Here is a 20,250-nt window from a genome sequence, read left to right as displayed (position 1 = left end):
CTGGGTTTGATCCCTGGGTTGGGAAGATCCCCTGGAGACGGGAAAGGCTACCCACTCCAGTATTCTGGCCTGGAGAATTCCATGGACTGTATGGTCAATGGTGTTGCAAAGAGTCAGACACAACTGAGTGACTTTCACTTTCTTTCACTTATGTGCAATCAACTGGGTCTTAGAAAGCATTACTACCAACAAAGCTAGTGGAGGTGATGGAATTCCAGTTGAGCTATTTCAAATCATGAAAGATGATGCTGTGAAAGTGCTGCATTCAATATGCCAGCAAATTTGGAAAACTCTGCAGTGGCCACAGGACTGGAAAAGGTCGGTTTCCATTCCAATCCCAAAGAAAGGCAATGCCAAAGAATGCTCAAACTACTGCACAATTGCACTTATCTCACACTCTAGTAAAGTAATGCTCAAAATTCTCCAAGCCAGGCTTCAGCAGTTCATGAACCGTGAACTTCCAGATGTTCAAGCTGGTTTTAGAAAAGGCAGAGGAACCAGAGATCAAATTGCCAACATCCGCTGGATCATGGAAAAAGTAAGAGAGTTCCAGAAAAACATTGATTTCTGCTTTATTGACTATGCCAAAGCCTTTGACTGTGTGGATCACGATAAACTGTGGAAAATTCTGAAACAGATGAGAATACCAGACCACCTGACCTGCCTCTTGAGACACCTATATGCAGGTCAGGAAGCAACAGTTAGAACTGGACATGGAACAACAGACTGGTTCCAAATAGGAAAAGGAGTACATCAAGGCTGTATATTGTCACCCTGCTTATCTGACTTATATGCAGAGTGCATCATGAGAAATGCTGGGCTGGAAGAAGCACAAGCTGGAATTAAGATTGCCGGGAGAAATATCAATAACCTCAGATATGCCAATGACACCACCTTTATGGCAGAAAGTGAAGAGGAACTAAAAAGCTTCTTGATGAAAGTGAAAGAGGAGAATGAAAAAGTTGGCTTAAAGCTCAACATTCAGAAAACGAAGATCATGGCATCTGGTCCCATCACTTCATGGCAAATAGATGGGGAAACAGTGGAAACAGTGTCAGACTTTATTTTTGGGGGCTCCAAAATCACTGCAGATGGTGACTGCAGCCATGAAATTAAAAGACGCTTACTCCTTGGAAGGAAAGTTATGACCAACCTACATAGCATATTGAAAAGCAGAGACATTACTTTGTCAACAAAAGTCCATCTAGTCAAGGCTATGGTTTTTCCTGTGGTTATGTATGGATGGGAGAGTTGGACTGTGAAGAAAGCTGAGCACCGAAGAATTGATGCTTTTGAACTGTGGTATTGAAGAAGACTCTTGAGAGTCCCTTGGACTGCAAGGAGATCCAACCAGTCCATTCTAGAGGAGATCAGTCCTGGGATTTCTTTGGAAGGAATGATGCTAAAGCTTAAACTCCAGTGCTTTGGCCACCTCATGCGAAGAGTTGATTCACTGGAAAAGACTCTGATGCTGGGAGGGATCGGGGGCAGGAGGAGAAGGGGATGACAGAGGATGAGATGGCTGGATGGCATCACTGACTCGATGGACGTGAGTCTGAGTGAACTCCGGGAATTGGTGATGGACAGGGAGGCCTGGCGTGCTGTGATTCATGGGGTCGCAGAGTCCGACACGAGTGAACTGAACTGATACAATTATAATATTTTCATCAAAAAATCTAACGTGCAAAAATAAAAATTTTAAACTGCTGTGTCTTCAGAGAAGAATCTGTGTGAAGGGTTGACTTCTCCCAGAAAGAGGGACTCTCCAGCAGGAAGCTCTGGACTTCCTCAGCAACCACAGGTCTTCTGTCTCTCCAGGAAACGGTCACGGGACTAGCATGGCAACTCTGCCCTGGGCCTGCAGCCTGCTGGCCTCCCCCATCAGACTGTGGACTTGCCAAACCTCCACAGCAGGGTTAGCCAATGTGTTAAAATAAATCTGGGTAGGTTGGGTGGGGTGTGTGTATGTGCACGCTTCTATTTGTTCTGATTCTCTGGAAAACCCTGATCAACACAACACCAAACTACTCTGAAATCCCACTGTCTAAGCCCCCAGGACTTTGCACATGAGCTGTATTTGCCCAGCTTTCACAAGGTTCTAGGCTCAGGGCACAATCCATGCACACATCAGTCACTTGCTGAGAACTGGAGTCAAACAAGGCAGACTGTCTCAGAGACCAAACAGAAGGATGCAAACTGGAGAAATGACCCTGGAACAGAGGCACGGTCACGGAAGGAGGGCACAACCCTGGAAGGTCAGCAAGGCCCAGGAACGTGGAGCCATGATGAGAGCCTTCATAAGAAGCAGTGTGAGGTCAAGAGGCTTGTTTAGGAACTCAGAGGAAGAAGAGAAATTGAAGTGCACCTCTCCAAAAGGCTAGAAGGAGGTAGAAGCGTGATGGAGACCAGAAAGATGGCACTGAGGTTTCCGAGACAGACAACACTGGACAGACACCCTGGAGAGAGGACACTGAGGGCTCCTGGACAGAGAATACTGAGGGTCCCTGGACAGAGGACACTGAGGGCCCCTGGACAGAGGACACTGAGGGCTCCTGGATAGACGATACTGAGGGCCCCTGGACAGAGGACACTGAGGCTCCTGGACAGATGGCACTGGGGGCTCCTGGACAGAGGACACTGAGGGCTCCTGGACAGAGGATACTGAGGGCACCTGGACAGAGGATATTGAGGGCCCCTGGACAGAGGACACTGAGGGCCCCTGGACAGAGGACACTGAGGGCCCCTGGACAGAGGACACTGAGGGCCCCTGGACAGAGGATATTGAGGGCCCCTGGACAGAGGACATTGAGGCTCCTTGACAGAGGACACTGAGGGCCCCTGGACAGAGGACACTGAGGGCCCCTGGACAGAGGACATTGAGGCTCCTGGACAGAGGATACTGAGGGCTCCTGGACAGAGGATACTGAGGGCCCCTGGACAGAGGATATTGAGGGCCCCTGGACAGAGGACACTGAGGGCCCCTGGACAGAGGACACTGAGGGCTCCTGGACAGACGGCACTGACGGCTCCTGGCTCAGGGTCAGAGAGCAGGGAGGTTCACTAGTCAACGTCAAAACTGGGGAAAACGGCAGTCCCCAAGGACCCACTGTGCCAAGGGGGGGTGAGCCTGTCTGAAGGTGAGTGGAGACTTCTCTTGCTCTGTACTAGGGTCACAGTAGTAAAGGGTCTGCCCACAGCAGGAACAGGGTCCACTGAGAGCTGAGAGCCCCCCACAATGGACCACCAGGACCAAAGCCCAGTCGGGAGCAGCCGGAGGCCAAGATCCCTAAGTGGGAAGTAGGGGAGCAAGGAAGAGAGCTGACGGGTGGGCTTGGGACTCCGACAGCATTAACCGTGTGGAATAGGGACCAGACCACAGGGCAAGGAAACCCACAGGACTAACTCACCCTCACTTCCACAAAGAATTAAACACTAGCCTGATTTAAAGTACATATGCTGCAGGGTTAGGAAGCAAAAGAAAATAAACACATTTATGACTAACACCAAAAAGGAAAATCTCATAGTCCCGCTCTGTGCTTACGATTTTCCCATGGTGCAGAAAAACCCAAATAGCATCTGATACAATTTACATAACTTTACATAATCTCACGATTACCATTTGGCAAGGAAACTCCAGAACAAATCTCTTCTTTTATTTGCCTCCAAAAAATGACAAAATGGAAAACAGTCTGGACGGAGTTTTCCATCCTCTTCTTAAAAATCTCAAAAAGCCAAATCCACCACTTTTCCTAATAATAATTTTCTTGAATTTTTCACATTAAACCATCTAACATTTAGTCAACTCCAAGAGTCCACTTAGATTTACCCTTTCTCTTTGACTCTATAGTATATATATTTAATTTTCTTATTAGTGTACAAATCAAATTCCAGTTACAATATTAGACAGCCAATGAAAACAATGTGATTGTTTAGGTTTTGCTAGTATTGGTAAAATGTCGTTAAATTTTTTTAAAAAATAGGAATTTTAAATGCTGATTGTCTCATGTAACACAAAGTCTAGTTTGAGTCCACAGTTATACAAGGGTTGCTGCTGCTGCTGCTAAGTCGCTTCAGTCGTGTCTGACTCTGTGCGACCCCATAGACAGCGGCCCACCAGGCTCCCCCGTCCCTGGGATTCTCCAGGCAAGAACACTGGAGTGGGTTGCCATTGCCTTCTCCAATGCATGAAAGTGAAAAGTGAAAGTGAAGTCGCTCAGTCGTGTCCAACTCTTACAGACTGGTAGGTTCTGTCACCCACTCATATTATAGGGTCTTGTGTACCAACGGCCACATCTCTTATTTCACAATCAACTATAGCCAAAACAATAATTCCCCCAAAGAGTCCAGCACCAGCTTCACAACCAGGCAGGATCCAGTCCCACAACCTAACAGAAGGCACAGTCACACTTTCTCCCAACACTTCATGAATAAACATCCCTGTATTCAAATAAGTTACCTATTAACTAACTCCAGTCATTCTGATTCAACCTAGAACGGCAAATGGAGTCATTCTGGCAAGACTGCAGAGTTTGCAATTCAAATTATGGAAATTTTAATAATGGGGAAAATAAAAATTAGTGGCATGAATCCTAAGGCACCAGAATTCCAATACTGTCCTTGCAACAGTAGAAAGCGCACATAAATATGATACCTCTCAATGTATAAGCCAGGGGCTGGGAGGGTAGGCATTACTTGGACGGGCATCCTCGAATGTGTTTACATGCAATCTCACAGGAGCATTCCTTTCCGGGATTCTGCGGGTACCTGCCAGGATGCCAAAGCTCCCCAAGCCCAGACGTTAAGAGGCAATGTTGTTACTTCTGAACAAATAACAGTCAAACAGTCACTGGGTTAAACGATTTCCTTACATTATCACCATAAACAATAATTATTTGGCAGCTGCCCTTTGCAAGCGTGAACGTGCTTATGAATAAATCGAGCTGTATTGATTCAGCAAGCTGAAATGCTTTACATTTTGCTCCGGTATTAAGAGCTATCATCCTCCACTGCACTTAGTGAGGCTTTAATGTACTGTGCTCCTTAATACTTTTAATAAGAAAGATTAGTGGCTATTAGCTCTGGAGCAGGAACACTGCTCTTGGAATGGCCAGTGGGTCACTAAACCCAAGTCTCTCTGAACCTGTCTTTATTAAAGGATCTCTCTTAACAAACTACCACAGGGCTGCTGCCATGCTGCTTCCTTCCTCCTAACATCAACGGTGTGATGATGGCCTGCACTGATTCAAAGAGTAATCTCACTTACAAGGGCAAGGCAGGGACTTCCCTGGTGGACCAGTGGTTCAGAACCTGCCTTGCAATGCATCGGACGCTGGCTCAATCCCTGGTCAGGGAACTAAGGTCCCATATGCCACAGAGCAACTAAGCCTGCATGATCAACCAGGTATAGTTGTGGGATGTACTTGGTTCTCTGTACGCAAGATTTTCCACCTACTAAGCCCATACGCCACAACTAGAGAGTCTGTGCACCTTGATGAAGTTCCCCTATGACTCAACAAAGATGTCACATACCACAACTAAGACCCAAGGCAGCCAAAATAAATGCAAACAAACAAAAAGAGCAAGGCAGGAACATACAGGACTGCAAAAGATGCCACATGCTTGGTAAACGATCATCTAAAATTTTAAAAATGACCCTTTTTCAGGGAGGTGACTTTGGAAGACAGAAAGCTACTTGAAGAATCCCAAAATGACCTGAAAGACTGGGGCCCTGCACCCTACATGTGACCGGAGAAGGCAGTCCTCTCCCTTCCCCATTAATAAAATCACCCAAAACTCCCGTCCTCTCGCTTGATCCAGCAGTATGTTGAAACTGACATCCACGTCTTGACTAGTCTCTCGGAACCTGAGGGCTCCCAGATCTCAGGGTTCCAAAGAGGAAGCAGAGTCTACAATTCTGTATCGGGTGAAATTGTATCCATGGCAGGCAAGAAAGGACTCAAACGCTCATCATGATTTCCCCACCGAGTCTGCTCCCTGATCCACAGAAACATCACTGGCCCCAACAGTCACAAAGAAACCTGACTTCTGTGCTTTGCACAGACTCCCAGGCTGGAATTCCACTGATTCTAATCCCACAGCAAACTCCACGCTTCGTGTACCCAACAGCAAAACCCGTGCCCTCCTCCTCCTCTCCTTCCCATGGATCACAAACCAAGGCAGGTCACATTGGAAAGCTCTTTAGAGATTATACACTAGCACCTCTCATTTCAAGGAGGAGAAGATGGAGAGGTCTTACCCAGGTCCCTACAGGAAATGGCGGACAAGAACTCCCATGTCTGGCTCCACCTCCACGTTCCTGCTTTTCCCACCCCGTGATTCCTGGGATCAGTAAGAAAATCTTTAACCACACAGCATCTCAAACAAATACATGAGGTGTCACGGACCACTTTCACTTGTGTTAAATAGTCTGGGACGCCTTTCAAGTTTAACCATGACAAAGATCAAGCAGGTACAGCTGTGGGATATACCGTGCGATGAGCTCTGCAAGACAGAAAACCACACCACCAAGAATCCTTGTGCAGAAACACATCCCACGATTCCCTCTGGAACGAGCTGCTATCTCTGGCTACAAAGCAATGATTATCCTGCACTACAGCAATCAATAAACCTCTTGCCCCGTGAACCTGCGACTTCCTGACTTTGTTCTCTGTACGCAAGATTTCCAAGCCGTGTATCGATCACCTACTCAATTTTGTTAAAAGTTCTCTAAAACGAGCAATAAAGAAATTCTCCAATTAGCATCACTTGGGATGGTCTGAACAGACTTCAGATCTTTCAGTCACATTAATGGTGTCTCTTTCTCACGGGGTTTCCCCATTTTTCACTTGCAATTTGTCATTTTAAGTGTGCCTGGGTCTTGCTTAAGAGCACGAAGTCAAGAGGATACAAATTTGATGGTGTTTCTGAAACTAGGGTGGATGCCACATTTTTCACCCAAGCGAGAAAGAGAATTGATTCATCAACTCTGCCCTCTTTTCTAAAGCTACAACGTGGATTTTTTTTTTTTTTTTTTAACTAAATGAACCCATCAGCTCTTAAGAGTATTAAAATTCTGTACCCTGGAACTTCTCTTGAAAACGACCCCCTGGAGGATGCATTATAAAGTGAAGAAGCCCACTCACAGCTTCTCCAAGTGTTTTAAAAGTGTCAAAATTTAAGAGTAAGGCTTGAGATAAGCAAGGACGGCAAAAAGGCAGGATTTCACCCAGAAACAAGGCAAGATAACCCATCAGCAGGAAATAGAGAACAAGACCTCCACTGTCAGCATCACTTCGGCCTTCCTTTCCCTATCTCCAAAAACCCACACAAGGACTGATTAAGCTCAAAGGTTATTAAGGGCCATGGTGGGTTCAGCCATCAGGTTCAGCTCCAACTCTTGAAAACGCACCCAGCTCTCCCTTAGTCCAGCACCCTCAGGCTGAAGCCACTCAAGAACAGATCGTGAAAATGGTGGATCTTCCAGGAAATCACAGTTATCAAATCGCTATGAGGTTTGTCTCTGAGCATCACAAGTGATGCCCGAGAGCTGGGCCAGCCCATGCTCACCGTCCGGGGGCATGAGGGTCTTGTTGTTCTGCGTGCACCACCCCACGGGGTGCAGGTCTGCAATCACCACATCACACCAGAAGTCAGCCCGGCGGTCCTCCCCGTAACCACAGTAACGCAGCAGCAGCAGCTGCCCGCAGGTGGTGATAACCGTGGCCACCCAGTACGTGTCCGGGTTCTTCTTGTTGGCCACCTCCAGCTTCATCCCCGGCTGGAAGTTGCTCTGAATGCTGATCTCAACCTTAAAGAACCAAAACACAAGAAGTCCATCACACGCTAGACACATAACATCCAGAAAATAACAAGAACGATTACAAACATTAACACTTAATATTTGTTTCCTGAGACCGTCACCGCCTAAGAGAAACATAATGTGAACCACTGGTGAGTCATTAAATTTCCTAGTAGCCACTTCAAAAACAGATAAAACAGATGAAATTAATTATAGTAATGTATTTTATTTAACCCAAAGGATCCCAAGTAGCATCATTTCAAGATGTAAGCAACATAAAAAAATAGTAATGAGAAAGTTTACATTCTTATTTTCCAAGGAAGCCTCTGAAATCTGGTGTGCATTCTACACTTAACGGCACGTCCTGTTACGAAACAGAACTTGGGTCTGTTAGTCAGACGTCCAGTAAAGTCAATCGACAGACTGGGCTGTGGTGCAGGAAAGTACAGCATTTACTGCAGGGCCAAGCAAGAAGAATGGGCAGCTCATGCTCAAAAGACCAAACTCCCTGGGTTTTTAAGGCAAGGTTAGGGGTGTGGACCACAAAGTATGCCATCAGCTAACGCACAATTCTCTGACTGGTTGGTGCTGAGGTAACAGGGTGATGTGTTCAGAAACTCAATCATCAACCTTCTGGTTCTGACGTGTCTGGGGTCCACATGCTGCTGGCTGCCATGCAGTTAACCTCTTCTAGCTGGTGGGGGTTTTGGTATCTGCAAAACTACTCAAGGATCATGCTCAGGATATTATCTGTAGCCCATGAGGAGGAATTAAGAGTCCCTGACTTTGTTTTATGGCTGAACTATTATTATTTAGGGCTTCACTGGTAAAGAATCTACCTGCAAATGCAGACGACACGGGTTGGATCCTTGGGTTGGGAAGATCCTCTGGAGGAGGAAATGGCTACCCACGCCAGGATTCCTGCCTGGGATATCCCATGGACAGAGGAGTCTGGCAGGCTACAGTCCATGAGGTCCCAAGAGTCAGACATGACTTGGCAACTAAACAACAACAATTATTATTTTGTCTTTTCCCTTATTCATTTTTCTTACTTCTCTGATTAAATCTGCTCTTTGAAACTCAGAGAAGACCTTAGGAGGCTAAAGCGTTGGAATTAGGAACATGGGTATTTGTCCCCAGGAAGGTCCTGTAGTGTCCTGCTCACTTTCATTCTCAATTTGGACGACACACTTTCCAAGTGCTAGATAGCACGTGGCTAGATAGCATGTGAACGGTGCAGCCTCAGAAAATGGATTTTCTTTTTTTTTTAATTAAGGGTTATCATCTATGAAGGGGCTTCCCAGATGGTGCTAGTGGTAAGGAACCCACCTGCCAATGCAGGAGACTTAATAGACAAGGGTTCAATCCCTAGGTTGGGAAGATCCTCTAGATGGCAACCCACTCCAGTATTCTTGCCTGGAGAATTCCATGGACAGAAGGGCCTGGCAGGCTGCAATCCATTAGGTCACACCAAGTTGGACATGACTGAAGCAACTTAGCACGCACACAGGCGCGTCTATGACTATTTGCCAGCCCTCCCCACAGAAGAAAGCTTTCCAGCCTTGCAAGCTACAATATTCTAGAGCAGGCACATCAGATGTCCCTGAGTATCTGCTGTGCAAAGAGATGATGGGATTATAAACTGTTCACCCATGGGTCCTCTGCAGTACAGAACACTATACCATGATTGAAAGGGAGGGAGGGGAACAGACTGGATTAAAGAGAACAGCACTGACTTCATACAGAGATATTGGTAACTTCCCGGTACAGAAAGGAAGGAAAAGTTTTGGGTCAATTGTTATTTAGTTGCTAAGTCATGTCCAACTCTTGGTGATCTCATGGACTGGAGCCCTCCAGGCTCCTCTGTCCATGGGATTCCTCAGCAAGAATCCTGGAGTGGGTTGCCATTTCCTTCTCCAGGGGATCTTTCCAACCCAGGGATAGAACCCACATCTCTGCACTGGCAGGTAGTTTCTTTACCACTGAGCTTCCAGGAAGACCTACCTCATTCCTAAAGTGCCTGGAGAAATCCACCAAGTCCTCCTGGCACCAGAAAAGGCTCGCGTTACAATGGCTTTGGCAAAACGGAAACCACTTGGTATGCCAGGTGAGTTCTAGTTTTGTTACGTTTTAATATTTGGCTGCTGGTTTCACTAAATGGCCACGATCCCATTCATAATAAACCAGTAATTATAACAATCTAAGTGTCAGTGTTAAAAAGCAATCAGGAATGCAATCCACCTTTAACGAGGTCATGCAAGTTTAATAAGGTCTTAAATTCTTTTTCAAAAAACACTTCCCCTCCAAAAAGAATAAAATGTTGCATTAAAATAAAGTGTTTTCCTAATTCAGCAAAAGAGCCAGAGGGAAGACCAGGTAGAGAAAGTCCCCCAATTTGCTAATGATGGCTAAATCTCTGCCTTGGGAAGCCTGGTATGGGGAGGGTCGGGGGGAGGAATGTCTCTCATTATTAAATTTTCATTTCCAGTAAAGCAAAGAGTAAAACCCAGGAACTTGGGTCCTAGAAAGTTACTCTTTTTCTTGCTAATGATGTAGCACCAAAATCTCCTATCTAAGCAAACACTGGATGAAAACTTGTTTTTTTTTTTATTTCCTGGGACTTGCCCTCTGCTTGGCACACTATTTGCATTGTTCAAAAAAAGTATTGATGAGGGTGATTTTTTGGTTTGCTCCAAATGTTTCCTGAATACTTCTGGCATTTCCTATAATTAGGCTCATCTATCCACAAATGGCTAGATGGCTTTTTAGGTGTCCTTTCAAAGTAAAAATATCAATGCAAAATTAAAATATACAGTCATTAAGCCTCCTAAAAAGACATGACTTGTAACACCTACTTGCCTAGTTTGCTTTTATTTGCTCACATCAACCTTACCTGTCTCCATCCCCCAGACGGACGGAAACACAGCCTTCTGCTCTGGCTTTTTGAGGCACAAAACAAGGCTGAAACCCGTGAGCACCTGCCCTGGGCAGGATCAGAGCAAGGCTCACCCCCCTCTCACCTCCTCATCTCCTCCATATTTCTAAGAAACTGTTAGTCGCTCAGGTGTGTCCTATTCTCTGCGAACCCATGGACTCCTCTGTCCATGGAATTCTCCAGGCAAGAATACTGGAGTGGGCAGCCATTCCTTTCTCCAGGGGATAAATCTGGGCCAAATTTATCTTCCCTTTTCATTCCCTTTCGCAAAACAGGTTTGGGATCTCCCACACCCCAAACGCAAACCAGAAGAAGGGACATCACCACCACTTACATGTTTGAAGGATGTATGTGGGGCTGCACTGGCTCCCGTCTCTTCCAAGTACTCCCCCCAGTTAAAGCCGGTCTCCTCCAAACTGGAGCCTTCTTCTGTGGAAAGACCAAAAAAAATTAGAATTTTTTAACATTTAAAAGAAACACCCAAAACAAAAACCAAACCAAAAAACAAACAAACAAACAGAAAATCAATACTAGCAAGAAGAATGGAAAGGCACTGGCCTTCCACGAAAATCAGAAACTCTTTGGTGCAAGAGAGGAACAAATTCAACGTGTACATGGGTACTGCTGAATTCTTTTTCAAAGTTCTCATTTGCTGGTTTTAGAAACAGAAGACTGGAAAGAGACATAGAGGCAACCTAGGAGTGTGTCTATGTATGCTCAGTCACGTCCCACTCTTTGTGACCCCGTGGACTGCAGCCCGCCAGGCTCCTTTGTCCATGGGATCTCCCAGCAAGAATCCTAGAAGACGGCTGCCATCTGCTCCTCCAGAGGATCCTCCCTACCCAGGGACCAAATGGTCTCCTGCAGCTCCTGCACTGGCAGTCGGGCTCTTTACCACTGAGCCACCCAAATGCCCATCAGTAGACCAATGGATGAAGATGTGATACAATCGAATATTACTCAACCATAGAAGGGGAGAAATGGGGTTATTTGTAGAGATGCAGATAGACCTAGAATCTGTCATAGAGTGAAATAAGTCAGAAAGAGAAAAACAAATATCGTCTATTAACACGTATATGTGAATCTAGAAAAATGGTGCTGATGAACTTCTTTGCAGGGCAGGGACAGAGACACAGAAAATGGACATGTGGCCACAGAAGGGGAAGGTGGCACAAATCAGAAGGTTGGGATTACCATGCGGACACTTTTGGTGCTGTCCAGACCTGACCCTAAGGAGTCCCACGTCAGGACCAGAGGAGACCTGACGGCTCCAGTCCCTGGAAGCAGTGGGGAGACCACAGGCAGGGCTTAATCTCAAGTTCAACTCTGAACCCACTCCCCAGAACTCCTGATCCTCCACAAGATTCTCACCTAAACTGTCACCAAAAAGGCTGTTTCTGCCCAATGTGAATTCATTACAAGCTACATTTCCACTCTCCTCTCCCACTAAAACAGGCCACAGCAGCTCTGGCGCTCACCCAGGCATTCACGCCCGTCAATCAAGAAAGGACAAGGTATTATCAGGGTCCTCCTGATCAGTGAGATCAGTGCTCGGGAAAGCACAGGTGCTCTCTATCATCTAAACAAATTTCTGAGGGACTCCTCTGGAGGTCCAGGGGTTAAGAATCTGCCCTTCCAATACAGAGGGTGCGGGTTCGGTCCCTGGTCGGGAAGCTAAGATCCAGCAATGCCTTGGGGCCAGACTTCGGTGCTGTTAACTCTTACGTATGCTGTTTTAGAAGGTCTTGTAGGTCTTCATGGGGTCACAAAGAGTTGGACACAACTAAGTGACTGAACAAGAATGCTGTTTAACAATAAAATCATGCACAAAGTTGAAGATTACCCACAAGACACCCTCTTGGAAACTGTAGCAATGACACCTCCTCAGCCACCTGTGCCCTGAGCAGCTGATTCTCCAAAGACATCTCAAAAAGCAACACATAAACACGCAATGTTTATGAACGGAGGTCTCATAAACCCACAGCAAATATTTACAGCTGATTCATAAACCTCTTAAACCCATCCACATTTTATCAAGGAAACTCTCGACAATCTCTCTTTGCACAAGAACCGGTGGGAGGCATTTCTCATGATGTGATGTAATGCAAACAGACTATGACGAGCTACGACGGAAATGTCACGATTTAAACGAAAGGAGGGTTTATTAGTGGTGATCCATTTCTAGAATACAGAACGCTGGGTATGTGACCAGAATCATTCCTATTAACTAGAAAAAGAATACTGAACACTTTACTGAGAAGTGGACATGCAGACTTTACAGTGAAAGATGGAATCAACACAGGACTTACCCATCTTTTTTTAAGGGATCAGATCTTGGGTTGTAGACTATTACCATCTGAAATAAGACTAACTTTGCAAGGGGAAAAAAAATTTTTTTTTTTTTTTTTGGCCATGAAACATGTTGAATCTTAGTTGCCCAACCAAGAACTGAACCTGTGCCCCCTAAATGGAGTCTTAACTAGGCTGCCAATGAAGCCCTTTGCAAGCAAAATATTAAACCTATTTCCAGTACCCAGTCAAGGAACAGAAAACCAGCAGGTTTAGAGTAAATGAAATCTTACAGGGCACCTTCTTGTGTGCTAGATATTTAAGTGGAAAGAGAAAGGAAGAAGACACTCAATCTTCATCATTCTAACTGCTGACAGTCCCTAGGATCACAAGGTTTAGAAAACCGTTCTACTGTTGCAATGAGCCGACTCGTTGGAAAAGACCCTGATGCTGGGAAAGATGGAAGGCAAAAGGAAAAAGGGGTGAGGATGAGATGGTTGGATGGCCTCACCGACCCAATGGGCGTGAGTTTGAGCAAAACTCCAGGAGATGGTGAAGGACAGGGAAGCCTGACGTGCTGCAGTCCCTGGGGTCACAGAGAGCCACACACGACTTAGCCACCGCACTGTAAGTACCCTGAACAGACACACGTATGGATGACACTCAGCAAGGACTAGCCAACGTCCATCCTAGGTCTGAGTTCACGGCTGCAGGACCACACCCGGGTGGCGGGGAGAACAAAACACAAGGCCCTCAAGGCTGTCTCGGCTTTCCAGACCCCAAGAAGGCCGGAGAGACTTTCCAGAAAAAAAAAAGAAAACACCCCATTCTCCTAGTTAGGGAGGCAACAACTGTTCAAAGAGACTTTAAAAGGGGAGGAGGGAGAATATTATTGGGTCACACTGAACTAGTCCCCAGCAGGAAGAGTAAGAGATCTGGAATTTTCTACGAAGAATGTTGATTCCTTTCCTTCCCAAATAGCAAAACCCATGGAACTCTGGTTCAGTCGCAAAGTCGCATCCACTATTCACATTGGTATACCCCTAATACAAAAAATATATCTATCAAGCCCACATTTCCAGCATAATTCTTTCCCTCAGTGGCTTGCCCTGTCTGAATGTGCAATGCCACTCTATCTGCAGGCTTCATCAGCAAGTTACATTGAGCTGGTCTGAAAAAAGAACGTCAAGGAATCTCCACCAGCACACTGTTCTGCCTGCTTTCATCACTGCAACTGAAGAAATGGAGAGTTCCAGGAATCCGATCCCGACCCAACTTTCTCCTGTGAGCCTCGTACCAGAGCTGCCCAGGCTGTCCGCTGGGGAGGCCTCGGAGCATCCATGGGGCTTATCCTGGGGGTGGCCTCAGGGCCCCCGGGAGGAGGAGGAATTTTACATGGTAACCCTGAATATTCTCTGGAAGCACCGTTACTGAAGCTGAAGCTCCAATACTTTGGCTACCTGATTCAAAGAGCTGACTCGTTAGAAAAGACCCTCATGCTGGAAAAAACAGAAGGCAAAAGAAGAATGGGACGGCAGAGGATGAGATGGTTGGATAACGTCACTGATTCCACCAACTCAATGGACGTGAATTTGAGCAAACTCCAGGAGATAGTGAAGACAGAGGAGCCTGAAGTGCTGCAGTCCCTGGGGCCACAAAGAGTCAGACACGACTTAGGGACTGAACAACAATTTCATTGAGGGGACTCGAGTGTCATGGGCCCCAACTACTACTTGAGCCTTCCTTAAAATGAGGCAAAATGAAAAATAAAAAAGCTGTTTATGAGACACAGAGTCCTCTGTGTGAAGCTGAAGTTTTCATAGCAAAAAGTGGATCATTAAGCAGGAAACTGCAGCAACTGGGAGCAAGCGTGGGGGACCCCCAACTACACAAACACCCAGGAGCAACCACGTTAAGACTCATGGTCTCATTAAAATGCAAAGACACATCTTGTAACTTTTCAGATGGAGGTCAAATCTCCCAGAAGTTAATGGTCATTTTTTAATGAAATCTCCAGAGCAATGTTTATGATTCAGAGCCGAGCTGTCCTTATAAAAGTTGCTGTTATGTAAATATCACAAACCTTTATTTTTAAAAAATTATCTTTTTTAAATAAACTCTTTTTTACGTCAGTAGTTAAAAAAAGATGCATGTGTAAATTCACTGGTTAAATAGAAAATTCAATCAGAGATATCCATTGCTTTGTTTGGGATTTCTTAAAAGGAGAAATATTTTAGCACAAATTCACAGAACCTAAATATCTTTCACATCATGCTCTTTAGGACTTGGTGCTTTTACTGCTGTGCTCCAGGTTCAGGCCCTAACAGGGGAACTAGGATCCCTCAAGCCTCGAGGTACAGCCGGAAAAAAAAAAAAAGAAGGAAATAAAGGGTCTTGGGAAGGGGCATCCGAAAACTGGGCAGATCGCCCTGGCCCTCTCTTTCTGGGCACATGGGAGACAATTTTACTCGGTCGCCTCCCTTGCAGCGGCCAAAACCCGCAACTAGTTCTAGTCAAGAGATTGGGAGCAAAGGTCTCCTCTGGGCTTGAGTATTTAAACGTTGATTCAAGCCCCTCCAACCGGGCTCACCCCTGTGAGGATAGACCTCGGAGCACCGTGGGGCTCGAGCTTTTAAGCGCTGATTCAAGCCCCTCCAGCCCGGCTCACCCCCGTGAGGACAGACCTCGGAGCACCATGGAGAGATGACAGCCCTAAAGAGGGTATGGGAGGACTTATCGGACAGAGCCTCCACTGGCCCTGCTCAAACGATATGGCCGATTTATAAGCACTTACTGTGTTAAGCTACTGAGGTTTTATTTTCTATTGGAGCACAGTTGATTTGCAATGTTGTGCTCATTTCAGGTGTACAGCAAAGTCACCCAGTTACACATACATACACACACACCCCACACACACATATATATACTTCATCAGATTCTTTTCCGTTATGGTTTATTACAGAATATTGAGTAGAGTACCCTGTGCTATATACAACAGCATGTTGATGTATCTATTATATATATAGTAGTGTGTATATGTTAATCCCAGCCTCCTAATTTGCCCCCTCCCTCTTTCCTCATTAGTAAACTTAAGCTTGTTTTCTATGTCTTTGAGTGCCTTTGTTTTGTAAATAAGTTCAATTTGTACTATTTTTTAATTCCATATATAAGTGATATCATATGATATTTGTCTTTCTCTGACTGCCTTCACTTAGTATGATAACCAGTCTCTAGATTCAAATATGTTGCCGCAAATGGCAGTATTTCATTCTTTTTGTGGCTAAGAGTCCATTCGCATCTAGGTACCACATCTTCTTCATCTATTCATCTGTCGGTGGACACTTAGGCTGCTTTCAAATCTTCACTACTGTCAACAGTGCTGCACCAACAGTGGGGTGCATTTATCTACAGTTTTGTCCAGATATACGCCCAGGATGGGGACTGCTGGATCACAGAGCCATTGAGATTTTGAAGTGGAGAAGGCAATGGCACCCCACTCCAGTACTATTGCCTGGAAAATCCCATGGACGGAGGAGCCTGGTAGGCTGCAGTCCATGATGTCGCTAAGACTCGGACATGACTGGGCAACTTCACTTTCACTTTTCACTTCCATGCACTGGAGAAGGAAATGGCAACCCACTCCAGTGTTCCTGCCTGGAGAATCCCAGGGACACGGGGAGCCCGGTGGGCTGTTGTCTATGGGGTCGCACAGAGTCGGACACGAAGCGACTTAGCAGCAGCAGCAGTCACCTTATTATAACCTAGCCTGCTCTGTCTAGTATTTTGAACCCAATTTTGCATTAACTTTCAAGCTGCCATATGCTTATAAATATCCCTGAAGATCTCAGAACAAGCAGTATGTAAACCCTCAGAATACTGCCCCAATGTTTTCTAAACATTCTCGGGAAAATACCGGTCAAGACCTCAAAGGGCCAAACTCGTTTAGGAAACAAACTCCCACCTGAATCAAGATCTCCATTACGATCTGCGGAGCTCTGATGTTTTTCCAAGGGTGAGGATGAAGGGTCCTGCATACTGGAAATTGACACACTGCCCTCCATTCTTAACGGCTGAGATCAAGGTCTTCTCTTAATTCATCCTGTAGGAAGAGTTACCTAAGGGAAACCAGCAACAGCAAAGTCAGAGCACTGTAATCGTAACCACGAATTTCTGAACTCGCCAAAACTAATGCTACCCCATCAAAGCTCCACCATTTCATTACAACATGCAGGGTATGACGTCATGTTAGCAACAAAAAATCCAGGACTGAAGACTAAAGAGCACATACCCGCACAAGGTCAACAACAAGGTCACAGCACAGCAAAAGCACCCATTTTCTCCAGGTCATCACCACCAGTAAGATGGACACATTTTTCATCAATCAACAGAACTGCCATTCAATCAACAAAATTGCCATTTCAACCCCCAAATCTACCTTGGCGGCATTAGTAAGACACTCCGCGATCCACCTTCCCCTCCTTCTCAGGAGGAACCGCACCCACCTCCCATCCCCTGCCCCGGCCTCAGCATCCCCACACACAGGGAAGGTAACTGGTATCTCACAAGTGATTTGTTACCAAAACCAGATAAAGCATCACTGCATGCCAATAACGTGCTTTCTGACCAACTGCACTTTTCCTGTAATAAGATGGCGATTCCACACTTGCATTCTGATACAACTGGTAGGAAAACAGGCAAAATTACAGCCGATTCTCACAGAATCCTACAATCTGGTTTGTGTACTTCACAGCCAGTGAAATACTCAGGTGCTATTATTACGAAGAGTCAGCCAGTGAGGGCTGATTTGCCAAAATAGGGACCCGATCCTTGCACTTCACTCTGCAGGCAAAAGTGGGCACTGCAGGGGAAGCGAAACGATCAGGTTTGTTTCAGAAAAATCATTACAGCAGCTGCATGCCAGACAGAAGGACAGACAGGGAGAGACTGAATGGAAACAGACAGAAAACAAGAACATGCTGAGTGACAGGGCATCATCACCTGATACAGAAAAAACGGAGAAATTACTTCCTAGTACTTTGTACCTCTTAAGCCCCTCCCCCTAACTTGCCCCTCCCCCACCCCCTCTCCCCACTGATAACCACTAGTTTGTTCTCTATGTCTGTGAGTCTGCTCCTGTTTTATTACATGCCTCTGTTATATTTTTTAGATTCCATATATGTGATAACATACAGTATTTGTCGTCCTCTGTCTGACATATTTCCCTAAGCATAATACCTTCCAGGTGCATCCATGTTGCTCAAATGGCAATTTTTTCATTCTTTTTCATGGCTGAGTAATATTCCTTTTATACCTATTTAAATCTGGAGAAGAAAATGGCAACCCACTCCAGTATTCTTGCCTGGAGAATCTCACGGACAGAGAAGCCTGGCAGGCTTGGGGTCACGAAGAGTCGGACGTGACTTAGCAACTGAGCACGCGTACCTATTTAAAAGCCGTATGTGATTAGCAGCTGCCATACTGAACGCCCAGACCACTGCCTAGGTAAGCAGAAGTTTATGATATTTGAGTTTGGAATATGCCCTAAATCAGCACCAATTCTTGCCTCTCTTAGTAGTTTTAATATATAGCAAGCTAGTTAAAAGAACATAGGAATCTTAAAACCTAAAGAACTTCAAAAGCAGACTGAACAGTTTCTCCATAATATTCCAAAATTTTTCATTGCAATCTTCTTAAAAGTAGTAGGTTTTTAGTGAATGTGCTGTTTTTATACCAAAACAATTCCAAAAGAGAAGCAATCTTCACAGCTAAGTTATGCCACTAAGATTACAGCTTCCTTCATTCATCTGCAAATTAAAAGAAAATCATTCCACCTCAGAACTGTAATCAGGCACAGTTTTTCTGCAAGGAAAAGTCTATGAACCTAACTACTAGTAAATTAGTCAAATATCAGTAGCTTCTATGCCCTTAACAAAGGAGGAAAAAGTCTGCTCAAGTTTTTAAGATTCCTATTGATTCAACTCTGTCTGCGTCTAACTACATGCTGTAAAAAGGTAATCAGCGACTGTAAAGTAAGTTCAATTTTAATGAACCAGACCCATCATTTTAAATAGAAGTCAAGAGCAACAACATTTATACCAAAAATCCACACTGATCTGTAAGGACAAGTAACAAGTCTTTGTCTACTCAGGCAGCTGCAAGATTTATTTATTTTGGTAAATGACATGTCACCATTTGCTTTTTCGCAATGCAATGTTTACTTTTTTCCTTTCCATAAAAGGTAACCTTTCCACTTTCTGCAGAAGTCTTGCAAAATAAAATTAAAAACGGACAAATTAAAATCACTTGTAATTCTAACACCCAGGGACAATCTCTTTTGTATTTATATTGTCTCCTCCTGATACTTCTCTGTGGGTTTTTTTTGCATATAGAATTTAGAATTTTAATTCATTTCCATTTAATATCACCTAGAAAGCATTTCCCCCACATCAATAAACTTCTCTGAAAACATGACTTAAAACGATTGTATGATTTGTATTACAATATGAATAGGTTATTTATTTGCCATCCCTCTCCTACTACTGGCCATTATTTTGATTTTTTTATTTTTCATTATTATGGGCATTGTAATTTGCAATTCTCCCATGACACCTCAGCTCTTTCCCACATTTGAACTTTGTTGGTATTTTTAATGGATTTTTAAGAGCCCTGCGTATCTTATCCCGCAAAACCCTTGCAGACATTTTCCCTTAATTCTCCCCTTAGCGATACCTTCTGACACATGTATGGAACATGCTGTCTTTTTCAACTTAGTCTGATCCACCGATTCACTTTATGTCTTCTAAAAATTATATTCATAAAATGTCCTCCCCAACTGTAAGATACCAGAAGCCTAACTTTCCTGGGTTTCAAGTTTCACATTTAGTTTTTTAACATATTTCCCCATATGTTTATGTTCAAATATTTTGTGAAGTGCAGCTATGAACTGACCATCCCCTGCAGTTAATAATCCATTCCTACCCCACTGGGTTTTTAACAACCTGTCTTTACCATCTATTAAATTCTTAGACATACAAGGCTATGGTTCCGTGCACCAACTTTCCTTTAATTATGAGTCAGCAAAATAGGAACTATGACTCCTACTCACACATCCTCCACTTAGTTCAGCGATCACTGAACTTGGGGCCGTTAAGGCAGGTTTATACAGGGGTGACGATGGTGCTGCACGGCTGGGAACCCAGACTCGCGACCTGATCATCACAAGCCACTC

At 44.9% G+C, this 20,250-nt stretch overlaps 1 protein-coding gene across 5 annotated transcripts in view; it reads right to left on the bottom strand.

The window, feature by feature from the left end:
* SFMBT2 (Scm like with four mbt domains 2) overlaps positions 1-20,250 on the bottom strand; it is a 211,252-nt gene that overhangs the window by 143,575 nt on the left and 47,427 nt on the right. For 4 of the 5 annotated variants that reach the window (XM_059892640.1, XM_059892639.1, XM_005214128.5 and 1 more), the window contains 3 exons: positions 16,984-17,137; positions 11,068-11,162; positions 7,567-7,807 (listed from right to left, as the gene is read on the bottom strand). In XM_059892640.1, coding sequence (XP_059748623.1) covers positions 7,567-7,807; positions 11,068-11,162; positions 16,984-17,083 — 436 coding nt within the window. In that variant the 5' untranslated portion in view covers positions 17,084-17,137. Of the gene's footprint in view, positions 1-7,566; positions 7,808-11,067; positions 11,163-16,983; positions 17,138-20,250 lie in introns of those variants that run through there. The other variant, XM_005214131.5, reaches the window with a different exon arrangement.

Source organism: Bos taurus, chromosome 13 (genome assembly GCF_002263795.3).
Source record: "Bos taurus isolate L1 Dominette 01449 registration number 42190680 breed Hereford chromosome 13, ARS-UCD2.0, whole genome shotgun sequence".
In the NCBI taxonomy this organism is placed as follows: Eukaryota; Metazoa; Chordata; class Mammalia; order Artiodactyla; family Bovidae; genus Bos; species Bos taurus.
This window is presented reverse-complemented; position numbering and strand designations above follow the sequence as displayed.